Genomic DNA, 12,721 nt, shown 5'->3' with positions numbered 1-12,721 from the left:
GTTGTTTATTTCTATGTTTGGTCTATGACTCCCAATCGGAGGTAACGAGTGTCAGCTGTCGGCTCGTTATCTCTGATTGGGAGCCATATTTATACTGTGTGTTTTCACCTTGGGGTTGTGGGTTTTTGTTCCAAGTTCAGTCATTGTCACTGTTGGACTTCACTATCGTCTTTTGTTTTGTATTTACGTGCTTTACTTATTAAAGTCATCATGTTCACTCAACGCGCTGCGTATTGGTCTGCTCCCTTTCAAGACGGTCGTGACAGTTTGCTTAGGGTCATTGTCCTTTTGGAAGGTGAACCTTCACCCCAGTCTGAGGTCCTGAGCGCTCTGGAGCAGGTTTTCATCAAGGATTTCTCTGTACTTTGCTTCATTCATCTTTGCCTCGATCCTGACTAGTCTCCCAGTCCCTGCTGCTGAAAAACATTCCCACCCCATGATGCTGCCACCACCATGCTTCACCGTAGGGATGGTGCCTGGTTTCCTCCAGACATGACGCTTGGTATTCAGGCCAAAGTGTTGAATCTTGGTTTCATCAGACCATAGAATCTTGTTTCTAATGGTCTGAGAGTCTTTAGGTGCCTTTTGGCAAACTCCAAGCGGGCTGTCATGTGCCTTTTACTGAGGAGTGGCTTCCGTCTGTTCATTCCACCATAAAGGCCTGATTGGTGGAGTGCTGCAGAGATGGTTGTCCTTCTGGAAGGTTCTCCCATCTCCACAGAGGAACTCTCGATCTCTGTCAGAGTGACCATCGGGTTCTTGGTCACTTCCCTGACCAAGGCCCTTCTCCCCCGATTTCTCAGTTTGGCTGGGCGGGCCAGCTCTAGGAAGTGTCTTGGTGGTTCCAAACTTCTTCCATTTAAGAATGATGTAGGGCACTGTGTTCTTGGGGACCTTCAATGATGCAGAAATGTTTTGGTACCCTTCCACAGATCGGTTTCTCGACACAATCCTGTCTCTGAGCTCTACGGACAATTCCTTCGCCCTCATGGCTTGGTCTTAGCTACCAGGGCCAGTTAACCTCTGAACATAATAACCAACCTGGTTTAGTTTTAGATGGAGTGGCTGTCTAAGCTACCAGAGCCAGTTAACATCTGAACATAATAACCAACCTGGTTTAGTTTTAGATGGAGTGGCTGTCTAAGCTACCAGAGCCAGTTAACATCTGAACATAATAACCAACCTGGTTTAGTTTTAGATGGAGTATTTGGCTGTCTAAGCTACCAGAGCCAGTTAACATCTGAACATAATAACCAACCTGGTCTCAGAGCATTTCATATTATTCTGTACGTAAATCTGAGACACTTCATTTAGTATGATATGTTACGTTTCATATGGTATGTATTAATTTGTGGATGACCATTACCCATTTTGTATGATATGTTACGAATTACAATTCCTATTATGTGTTACGAATTTGCAAAACGTACAATATGTTATGAATTTGCTAAACGTATGATATGTTACGAATTCTAGCTAGGTGCCTAGGTGGCTAACGTTAGCTAGCTGGCAAAAACCCACCCATCCACCCCAACCAACTGTTGTTTTTGCCTTAAGTAACCATCTGTCTTATGTAACCATATGTAACATATCATACTAATCTAAGTGTCCGGATTTATTAAAGTAGTAGACTAGCCAGCCTACACTCATTAGCAGTACATATTGGCTAGCTGCAGTCTACATCCTCACTCTCTGCCCAACAGGCAGCCCAATTCTGATATATTGACCAATCACATCAGATCTTTTCACGTCAGCTCTTTTTCAGAGCTTATCTGATTGGTCAAAAGACCAATTAGTGAAAAATATATCAGAATTGAGCTGCCTTTCTAAACGCAGGACATGCATTGTGTCTGGATATCAATCAAGTGTAAACAGATATGGATGATCAAATCATTGAAATCCTCATTAGGCCATAGACCGCCTCTAAAATCATTGAAAAATAGCACAATTGATCATTGACTTATGGCATCGACTTCATTGTTTGTTGTCCCACTCAAAATAGCACTCCTATTTTGTGTTGCCATTTGTAGGACTATCACTTCATGAGAGACGTAGAGAGCGAGAGCGCGCGAGACGGTCAGAGAACCTAGTGGGAATGTAGCGACCTCGAGATGTTGGGCGCGTTTGAGTGGTAAGGCAAAAGCAACTGTAGACGAAAGTCAAGTGAAGTCGGAGGAGGTGCATTTGCAACAGCCGAAAGTCAGACACTAATGTGGTTTTCCAACAGCAAGGCTCACATCAACATGGCAGTGTTTCCATTGCTTATAAAAGTTTTTCTTTATAATGTCAAAATAAACATGGCTCCAACCCCCATATCACACACGCACAAACTGAAATCAACACTGTGTGTTCATTGTACAATCAATTACTGAGAGAGAAACTCAAATATCAAATGCATTTGTATATAGGCTATCCAATGTATAGCCTACGTTAAGTTGGTTCCTGTTTCAGCCATATATTTGGTCACATACACATGGGTTAAACAAAAACACGACAATAGCGCCTCCCACAATGCAGACGGTAGCTGCAGGATGAAGTTGGTGAAGAGCCACTGCAGAAACTTGCAGTCGACTGCAGTCAAAACTTAATGACCTTTGATCTCATGATTTCTGTAAATTTCATGCAGTAGACATGTAGGCGCAAGTCAGACAATTTTTTACACAATGCAACACACTTTGAAAGGCGTTGACCAACGATGGTCACCGACTTGACAAAAGCGATCAGCTCGAACGCGCCCACTGTATGTACATTTGTAGCCAATCCCCTCGATTGTAGCCTAGACGTCGATAGATACACGTTTTCATCTGAAACGAAAAGACAGCAACGTACCAAAACAGAGGGAGAAAAGTCAGCTACATTGCGCGCTGTTCGTACAAGGGTGTCAGTCAATGTGGTAAGTACAAGCTCTCCCGCGGTCCTAGCCTTCTGGACAACTGTTTTCTAGTCTACAACAACGATTGATCGCAACAATAACTTAACCAGTAGACTATTATCACTGTAGTTATAGAACGCAGAAGTGCCACAAATGTAACAGAACAGCCGAGGTTACAATGTTGACTTGGCCTCTTCAACAGTGTTGCAGTAGCCTGTCGTTTCAAGGTGGCATGTTATGCAGGTATTTGCACTGTTTTACATGTCACTATCGACAATGTTGCTAGTAATAACAAGCCTATAGGCTATGTGTAGGCTTCATACATTTGTTGATGCCTATAGCCTACTAAAGAAGGATAAATTCTGGTGCATATAGGCTATGCATTTACAAGAAGGGACTTACCTAGAAGAAACCGTGTTAGGACATGTATGTATCCTGTTCTCTCATTGTAAAAAGGAAAAAGAAAAGCTTGAAGGTGTTTTACAGTAGTATGACTTTGCCGATGGGCTACTGTAGGATATATTTACAGTGGAGGATCCATACAATGAAAATAGGCAAGTAGCCCTACTAGTTGTCAAACGGTGCGATCATGGAAGTCGATTTCTCGGAGAAGTTTGTAGAGAGATATGTAATTCTTGCTCATGACTTGAATTCTAGCGACAAATGGTAAGAGTAGGGCTAGATAACAACTGTGTCAGTGAAAGGAAATATAGACATTCATTATAAATGCAGCGTTTGAGAAGTAGGCGCATTGTTACTGGCCGAAATGTCACCATGGAAAGGCTATGGTTGACATACCGGTAGCTACACACACAAACAGTGCGTGCGATTATGTCATCCCTTTCTTCGGATGGTCTTCTTGCAACCAAATAGCTATATGCAGATATGTGATTGCATGTATGCCTATTTATCGCAAATATCCTGATTTTGTGTTATTAGGCCTGCATATAGATAATAGACATTCAAACTCAATGTATATCCTATTAATTCTCTATATATTAATTTACAGCGTTGACAACCGTTTTTCCGGTTTATAACGAGTCGGTTAGATTGGAAACCAGTATTAATTTTGAAATGATATCTCAAGCGGATGCTGCTGTAAATCCATGCATGCACTGTTCTGCTTGTGTTGCATAACCACGGCATGCTGCTGTGTGCTCCTGCTGTCTGACTCTGACCGGCCGTGCATGCACCAGAGCCAGAGGTGAATGCAATGCTTGCTTGCCAGTCTGACCGACAGGTGCATTGAATAACCTAATAGCATAGATCAGATCAGGTGCCTTTATCTGCTTAACAATACCTAGATATAGTATTTGCATATCCGGCTAGTTGTGGTTTTTTTATTTGCTCAGAAGAACCAGTGTGGCTCAGTTAGAGCATGGCGCTTGCAACGCCAGGGTTGTGCGTTCGATCCGGGCTCTTCGTTGGCCATGGCAGAACACTGACATTCCTGTCTTGCAGGAAATCACGCACAGAACGAGCAGTATGTCTGGTGGCATTGTCATGCTGAAGGGTCATGTCAGGATGAGCCTGCAGGAAGGGTACCACATGAGGGAGGAGGATGTCTTCCCTGTAACGCAAAGCGTTGAGATTGCCTGCAATGACAACAAGCTCAGTCCGATAATGCTGTGACACACCGCCCCAGACCATGACGGACCCTCCACCTCCAAATCGATCCCACTCCAGAGTACAGGCCTCGGTGTAACGCTCATTCCTTCGACGATAAACGCAAATCCGACCATCACCCCTGGTGAGACAAAACCGCGACTCGTCAGTGAAGAGCACTTTTTGCCAGTCTTGTCTGGTCCAGCGATGGTGGGTTTGTGCCCATAGGCGACGTTGTTGCCGGTGATGTCTGGTGAGGACCTGCCTTACAACAGGCCTACAAGCCCTCAGTCCAGCCTCTCTCAGCCTATTGCGGACAGTCTGAGCACTGATGGAGGGATTGTGTGTTCCTGGTGTAACTTGGGCAGTTGTTGTTGCCATCCTGTACCTGTCCCGCAGGTGTGATGTCTCCCTGTAGCGCTGTCTTAGGCGTCTCACAGTACGGGCATTGCAATTTATTGCCCTGGCCACATCTGCAGTCCTCATGCCTCCTTGCAGCATGTCTAAGGCACGTTCACGCAGATGAGCAGGGACCCTGGGCATCTTTCTTTTGGTGTTTTTCAGAGTCAGTAGAAAGGCCTCTTTAGTGTCCTAAGTTTTCATAACTGTGACCTTAATTGCCTACCGTCTGTAAACTGTTAGTGTCTTAACGACCGTTCCACAGGTGCATGTTCATTAATTGTTTATGGTTCATTGAACCAGCATGGGAAACAGTGTTTAAACCCTTTACAATAAAGATCTGTGAAGTTATTTTGATTTTTACTAATTATCTTTGAAAGACAGGGTCCTGAAAAAGGGATGTTTCTTTTTTTGCTGAGTTTATATTTTTATATTGATCCGAGGGCCTTCAGAAGGAGGGCCGCGGGCCGCCAGCTGCCCATTCCTGTTATATACCAATGTCTTTGACATGTGCTGAATGCAGCCAGAAGCCATCTTAACTGTGACTGGATGTGTCCCAAATGGCACCCTATTCCCTACAATAGTGCACTACTTTTGACCAGAGCCCTATTGGCCATGGTCAAAAGGAGTGCACTATATAGGGAATAGGGTCCCATTTTGGGACACAAGGTGAGTCATCAGCGCTAATGGGGGACAGGAAACATGCACAATTTAATCTGGAGTGGAGGGCTCTTCATCTGTGTGTCTGTGTGTGTGTGTGTGTGTGTACTTACTGTGTGTGTGTGTGTGTAGTTACTGTGTGTGTGTGTGTGTTTAATCTGTGATGGCTGCTGACTGCTAAATGCCCACTCATAGGGCCTTTGTTCTCTAATAGGGCAAACTCAACCCTGCCCTGATGTTATGGGGAGATTGATATAATGTAACTATAGTAACTACACTGGAAGGCTATGGATGGATGGAAAGTTAGTTTCCAGAAATGTTATGGAAATCCAAACAGCAGTATAAGAAGTGTATTTGGAATGGAAGGGACCATATTGAATTCCGGTGATAGGCTTAGGGCTATCTATCTACATATTTGGTGTATAGTACACTGAATAGCATTATGATTAGCCAGTGATTAGCAGTCACACTTCAGTATCTGCAAACAAAACAAACAAAACAATTTGCATCTGAAGGCCCTCTCTCTGGGTTGGGGTGGAATGGGATCAGGTGGTGACAGAGAGAATGAATTACTATAAATTAACTTTGACAATATGGCTCATCTCTTTTATTGATTAGTACAAATACACTGCTACCCTTTGAGTTAGAGTTTGCTATTGACTGGCTGCACATAATCCTTCCATTTACTAAAAACCAACTGAAATACAACTGACAATCTTTCTAGGTAACACTGCATTAAGTTGCTCTTATACCTGGAGTTGAGGGTGATTTTTGTAATTACACGAGGAATAAGCTATTCCTTAGTGTTCAGAGGTCCAGGTCAGGTGGCCTTCAGAGGCAGGAAGTGATGTATTAACACTGTGTTTGTTTGTTAGTTTGTTTGGCAAAGGTGCAGCTCCAAGCTCCAAGGCAGACGGACACACCGCTTTTACAGGAAGGTAGACACACCTACCCCTGGCCAGTTTGATCCCCTTGTGTGTGCAAATGAGTGGCCTGGCTGAGGAGCGCAGCGTTGAGACACACCACAGAGCCCACACAGGTCAGTGAACTCTATACCTATAGGCCTACAGTAGATGTGTATGTAGATACTAAGAATGAACTGGATGATCAACAGAAAAGAAGAGACCTGTCTTCCATTGCAGGAGCATTGAAACCAAGCTCAGAATTCAAGTCTGTTCCTAACGGTGTATTGATGACCACCCTGTCTGTCCCTCACGGTGTATTGATGACCACCCTGTCTGTCCCTCACGGTGTATTGATGACCACCCTGTCTGTCCCTAACGGTGTATTGATGACCACCCTGTCTGTCCCTAACGGTGTATTGATGACCACCCTGTCTGTCCCTCACGGTGTATTGATGACCACCCTGTCTGTCCCTCACAGTGTGTTGATGACCACCCTGTCTGTCCCTCACGGTGTATTGATGACCACCCTGTCTGTCCCTCACGGTGTATTGATGACCACCCTGTCTGTCCCTCACGGTGTATTGATGACCACCCTGTCTGTCCCTAACGGTGTATTGATGACCACCCTGTCTGTCCCTCACGGTGTATTGATGACCACCCTGTCTGTCCCTAACGGTGTATTGATGACCACCCTGTCTGTCCCTAACGGTGTATTGATGACCACCCTGTCTGTCCCTCACGGTGTATTGATGACCACCCTGTCTGTCCCTCATGGTGTATTGATGACCACCCTGTCTGTCCCTCACGGTGTATTGATGACCACCCTGTCTGTCCCTCACGGTGTATTGATGACCACCCTGTCTGTCCCTAACGGTGTATTGATGACCACCCTGTCTGTCCCTCACGGTGTATTGATGACCACCCTGTCTGTCCCTCATGGTGTATTGATGACCACCCTGTCTGTCCCTCACGGTGTATTGATGACCACCCTGTCTGTCCCTCACGGTGTATTGATGACCACCCTGTCTGTCCCTAACGGTGTATTGATGACCACCCTGTCTGTCCCTCACGGTGTATTGATGACCACCCTGTCTGTCCCTCACGGTGTATTGATGATCACCCTGTCTGTCCCTCACGGTGTATTGATGACCACCCTGTCTGTCCCTCACGGTATATTGATGACCACCCTGTCTGTCCCACAACGGTGTGTTGATGACCACCCTGTCTGTCCCTCACGGTGTATTGATGACCACCCTGTCTGTCCCTCACGGTATATTGATGACCACCCTGTCTGTCCCACAACGGTGTGTTGATGACCACCCTGTCTGTCCCTAATGGTGTGTTGATGACCACCCTGTCTGTCCCTCACGGTGTATTGATGACCACCCTGTCTGTCCCACAATGGTGTGTTGATGACCACCCTGTCTGTCCCTAACGGTGTGTTGATGACCACCCTGTCTGTCCCTCACGGTGTATTGATGACCACCCTGTCTGTCCCACAACGGTGTGTTGATGACCACCCTGTCTGTCCCTAACGGTGTATTGATGACCACCCTGTCTGTCCCTAACGGTGTGTTGATGACCACCCTGTCTGTCCCTAACGGTGTGTTGATGACCACCCTGTCTGTCCTTGTCTGTGTATTGTTGACCTGCAAACCCTAATCTGTCTCTGTTGTGCCAGTAGGATGTCGTGGGTCAGAGGCTTCTTCGTAGCCAGAGTGGACGAGCGAAAGACCGCATGGGGGGAGCGCAATGGCAGCAAGTCCAAAAAGCGAAAGGACGGTGGCTCAGGGTCGTCTCTCTGCAAGCCCCGCTACATGAGCTGCCTGCGGGACGCTGAGGACCTGGATCCACCCCCTCCCACTCCCCAGCACTACCACTGTGGTGGAGGGGGTGCCGGGCCCAGCGGAGGGGGTAACTTTGGCATGCGCTGCGTCTGGCAGGAGGACCACTATGGGAAACGGACCGGGGCGACAGGAGACCTGGGGTTAAAGGCTGTGGATCTGGGTTTCGACGATGGAGATCTGAGAGGGAGGAACGGACCAGGGGGGGAGGAATTGGGGGAAGGAACAGGGGATGACGGAGGAACATGCAAAGCCTTGACAGCCGCCGAGTGCTGGATGCGTGTGGTACGGGTGTTCCAGTCCAAGAAGTTCACCTCGGCAAAACTGGAACGTCTGTACCAGCGCTACTTCTTCAGACTAAACCAGAGCTCTCTGACTATGCTGATGGGTGTCCTTGTCATAGTATGTGGCGTCATGCTTGCCTTCCACTGTGTCCACGCTCTGCCCAACGTGGCCTACGCCTCGGTGCTCTCCGTGGCCATGGCCCTCTTTCTGTCCATGATGGTGGTGTGCAACAGGAACGGCTTCCACCAGGACTACATGTGGATCGTCAGCTACCTGGTGATCGGGGTGCTACTAGTGGTCCAGGTGTTCGGGGTGTTGATGGTGGCCCCCCGGAGCGCCTCTGAGGGGATCTGGTGGGCTGTCTTCTTTGTGTACATTATCTATACACTGCTGCCAGTGAGGATGAGAGCTGCAGTGCTGAGTGGAGGGGTACTGTCTACCATACACCTCATCACCGCATGGCAACTCAACCAGGACGATGTCTTCCTATGGAAACAGGTAGGACTCTACTGTCAACATGATATGGTACAATACAACTTTATTGGAAACAGGTAGGATGATACAGTCAACACTTTTCAATACAATGCAATTTGTCTAATTCAGCTGGTGGCCATCTTGATACAGTCTTTTTATTATCTCTCATGGGGAAATTCACTAGCCATTTGCGCACTTGCAGTAAAGTGTTGACATTACATGGCTTCACACTATATTCAGTGCAGTTTAAGGAAGTTTTGTTGAGCAGTGTCCGTATCATTTTGAATAATCGTCTTTGTCTGTGCATTGGTTGGAAATCGGGGTTATTGAGAATGGCTTCTTGTAGACCAGCTCATGTCTCTCACACTTTAGTAATTGTGTAAAAACCCATCTTCTTTCACTTACAGCATGCACTCTTCCGCGATCCAAATTCTTGCTAAATAGAGTGTAGCTAACCTTCAATGAACATTTCAGGGAACATACTTTTGGCATGAGAAGAAAGTGACAAAATTGCCCCCTTCCACTTAATAATACTCCACTGTCCACCTTTTCCTTCTCAGCCAGGGCTCCTTGTTATCCTTTTACAATCAGGCCCCACTACCACTATCCACCACTATCCATTATCTATCCATTATCCAGCCACGACTATCCATTATCCAGCCACGACTATCCACCACTATCAATTATCTATCCACCACTATCCATTATCTATCCACCACTATCCATTATATATCCAGCACTATCCATTATATATCCATTATCCAGCCACGACTATCCATTATCTATCCATTATCTATCCATGACTATCCATTACATATCCATGACTATCCATTATCTATCCACGGCTATACATTATCTATCCACGACTATCCATTATCTATCCACAAATATCCATTATCTGTACATTATCTATCCGTGACTATCCATTATATATCCACGGCTATCCATTATCTGTCCATGACTATCCACCACTATCCATTATCTATCCACGACTATACATTATCTAGCCACGATTATCCATTATCCATCCACGACTATACATTATCTATCCACGACTATCCACTATCTATCCTTTATCCATCCACGTGGTCCTCTGTAGCTCAGCTGGTAGAGCATGGCGCTTGTAACGCCAAGGTAGTGGGTTCGATCCCCGGGACCACCCATACACATACAAAAATAAAATGTATGCACGCATGACTGTAAGTCGCTTTGGATAAAAGCGTCTGCTAAATGGCTTATTATTATTATTATTATTATGACTACCCATTATCTATCCACAACTATCCATTATCCATCCACGACTATCCATTATCCATCCATGACTATCCATTATCCATCCACGACTATCAATTGTCTATCCACGACTATCCATTATCTATCATGACTATCCATTATCTATCCATGACTATCCACGACTATCCATTATCTATCCACCACTATCATTATCTATCCACCACTATCCATTATCCATCCATTATTTATCCACGACTATCCATTATCCATCCATGACTATCCATAATATCAATGGCTATCCACAGCTATCCATTATCCATCCATGACTATCTATTATAAATACACGACTAACCATGACTATCCATGATCTATCCACGACCATCCATGATCTATCCACAACTATCCAGCACCCATCCACGACATCCACGACTATCCATTTTCCATCCACGACTATCCACGACTATCCACAACTATTGATTATCCATCCACGACTATCCACAACTATCCATTATCAATCCACCACTATCTACAACTATCCATTATCCATCCATGACTATCCACCACTATCCATTATCTATCCATGACTATCCACGGCCATCCATTATCGATCCATGACTATTCATTATATATCCATGACAATCCACGACTATCCATTATCCATACATGACCATCCACAACTATCCATTATATATCACGACTATCCACGACTATCCATTATCTATCCATGACTACCCACGACTATCCATTATATACTGCGACTATCCACAGCTATCCGTTATATATCCATGACTATCCACGACTATCCACAACTATAAATGATTAATCATGACTATCCATTATCTATCCACAACTATCCATGGCTATCCATTATCTATCCACAACTATCCATGGCTATCCATTATCTATCCACAACTATCCATGGCTATCCATTATCTATCCACAACTATCCATGGCTATCCATTATCTATCCACGACTATCTATGACCTGAAACAACCTACTAATATAGGACAAACTGTACAGACTCCATCATTCACACACACATACATACACCCCCCCCCCCCCTACCCTCCACTGTTCTCCCATGGTGTGGTGTCAAAGGTGTCTTGCTAAAAGTAGATAGTACCATAAATTGTTGGCCGCCTTAAAATGAGACTTTTAATGAGGCTGTGTGTGTTTTCAGCTTTAGGACGACAGCTCTGTTGGGATTTGTAGAAGGTCATCTGGGTTGAATGAGCCTGTTAAGCAGTATTATGCAGGAATATCATGATAATATAATACAGTATCATTCATATTCAAGCCTCAATTCACTGAGACAAGGATGGCATTGTGGATTTGTGTAAGGGGTGGGGGAATATTTTGGGGATGGGGTGTGGGGTTCTGGTAGGCCAATGGACTTGACAAAGGAACAGAACTGAATATCCATCACTTGAAAATAGATGAAGCTAAAGAAAAGGAGAAAACGTGGGTCATAATTAATAATAGATTTATGAATTATTTTCTCGTTGTAAATAATTATTGCGTATGAACTGCCTGTGAACATTTTTACATCGTTTGTTAAACTTTACTTACTAATGTTGATAAATACATTAACAATTACTGTAAAAAGGTTTACATTAGTTCCTAAACGGTCTACAAAAAGACCCTCTGTAGCCAGTAGCAGTAGCCTCTGCTGTACACTGAATTATACTGTAGTTCTGATATGTTATTGATATGTCCATTAGATCAGTAACATCTAAAACCAGCTGAAGCTCTGCACTAGTGCCTATGGGGGTAGAGGCTAGGGGTTGATTTAGGATCGAGGGGGGTCTGTGGGCTCAGTGGTTGGCTGTGTGAGGCTCGCTGCTTGGTTGGTGTTGGTAGTTGGCACCCTTCATTACAGAAAGGACAGAGGATCTGTCCCAAATGGCACCCTAATACCTATGTATTGCACTACCTTTGACCAAAGCCCTATGGGCCCTGTTGTAAAGTAGTGCACTACATAGGGAATAGAGTGCCATTTGGGATGTAGCCAGAGAAGGGTGTCCTGGTCTGGACATAATGGCCTCCTGATAGACTGTTAACAAGCCTAGGGTTTTAGAGGCTGGACTGACAGGCCATCCATGGATGTTAAACAGGCCTGGGGGAATATACTGGCAATGACAGGGTGTCTGTGTCCCAAATGGAATGCTATTCCCTATGTAGTGCACTACTTTTGATCAGACTTGGTCAAAAGTAGTGCACTACATAGGAAATAGGGTGCCATTGGGACACAGGGACAGGGTCTCTCTCTATCTATCCATCCATCCCATCCCATCTTATCCATCGGAATAAGTTCCAGTCCCATGAGCAATCAATGACAGGACCTGAGCCCTAGTGAAGGGAGAGAGCGAGCTGCTTCCACTAGTTCTCTGACACTCTTGAGTTACATGAAACCTTTTAGCGACATACTAAAATATTACAGTGA

The 12,721-nt window shown here is 45.1% G+C and overlaps 1 protein-coding gene across 2 annotated transcripts in view; it reads left to right on the top strand.

Annotated features, from left to right (window-relative positions):
* Positions 1–2,805: 2,805 nt before the first annotated feature.
* Positions 2,806–12,721, top strand: part of LOC311147496 (adenylate cyclase type 6-like) — an 89,101-nt gene continuing 79,185 nt past the window's right edge. The window contains exons 1-3 of one of the 2 annotated variants that reach the window (XM_084184235.1): positions 2,806–2,893; positions 6,412–6,575; positions 8,126–9,068. In XM_084184235.1, the coding sequence (XP_084040361.1) occupies positions 8,127–9,068 (942 nt within the window). In that variant the 5' untranslated portion in view covers positions 2,806–2,893; positions 6,412–6,575; position 8,126. Of the gene's footprint in view, positions 2,894–6,411; positions 6,576–8,122; positions 9,069–12,721 lie in introns of both variants that reach the window. The other variant, XM_084184236.1, reaches the window with a different exon arrangement.

Source organism: Coregonus lavaretus (genome assembly GCF_964263955.1).
Source record: "Coregonus lavaretus genome assembly, chromosome: 20".
Classification (NCBI taxonomy): domain Eukaryota; kingdom Metazoa; phylum Chordata; class Actinopteri; order Salmoniformes; family Salmonidae; genus Coregonus; species Coregonus lavaretus.
The sequence above is the reverse complement of the archived record's forward strand: the minus strand, read 5'-3'. Positions and strand labels throughout refer to the sequence as shown.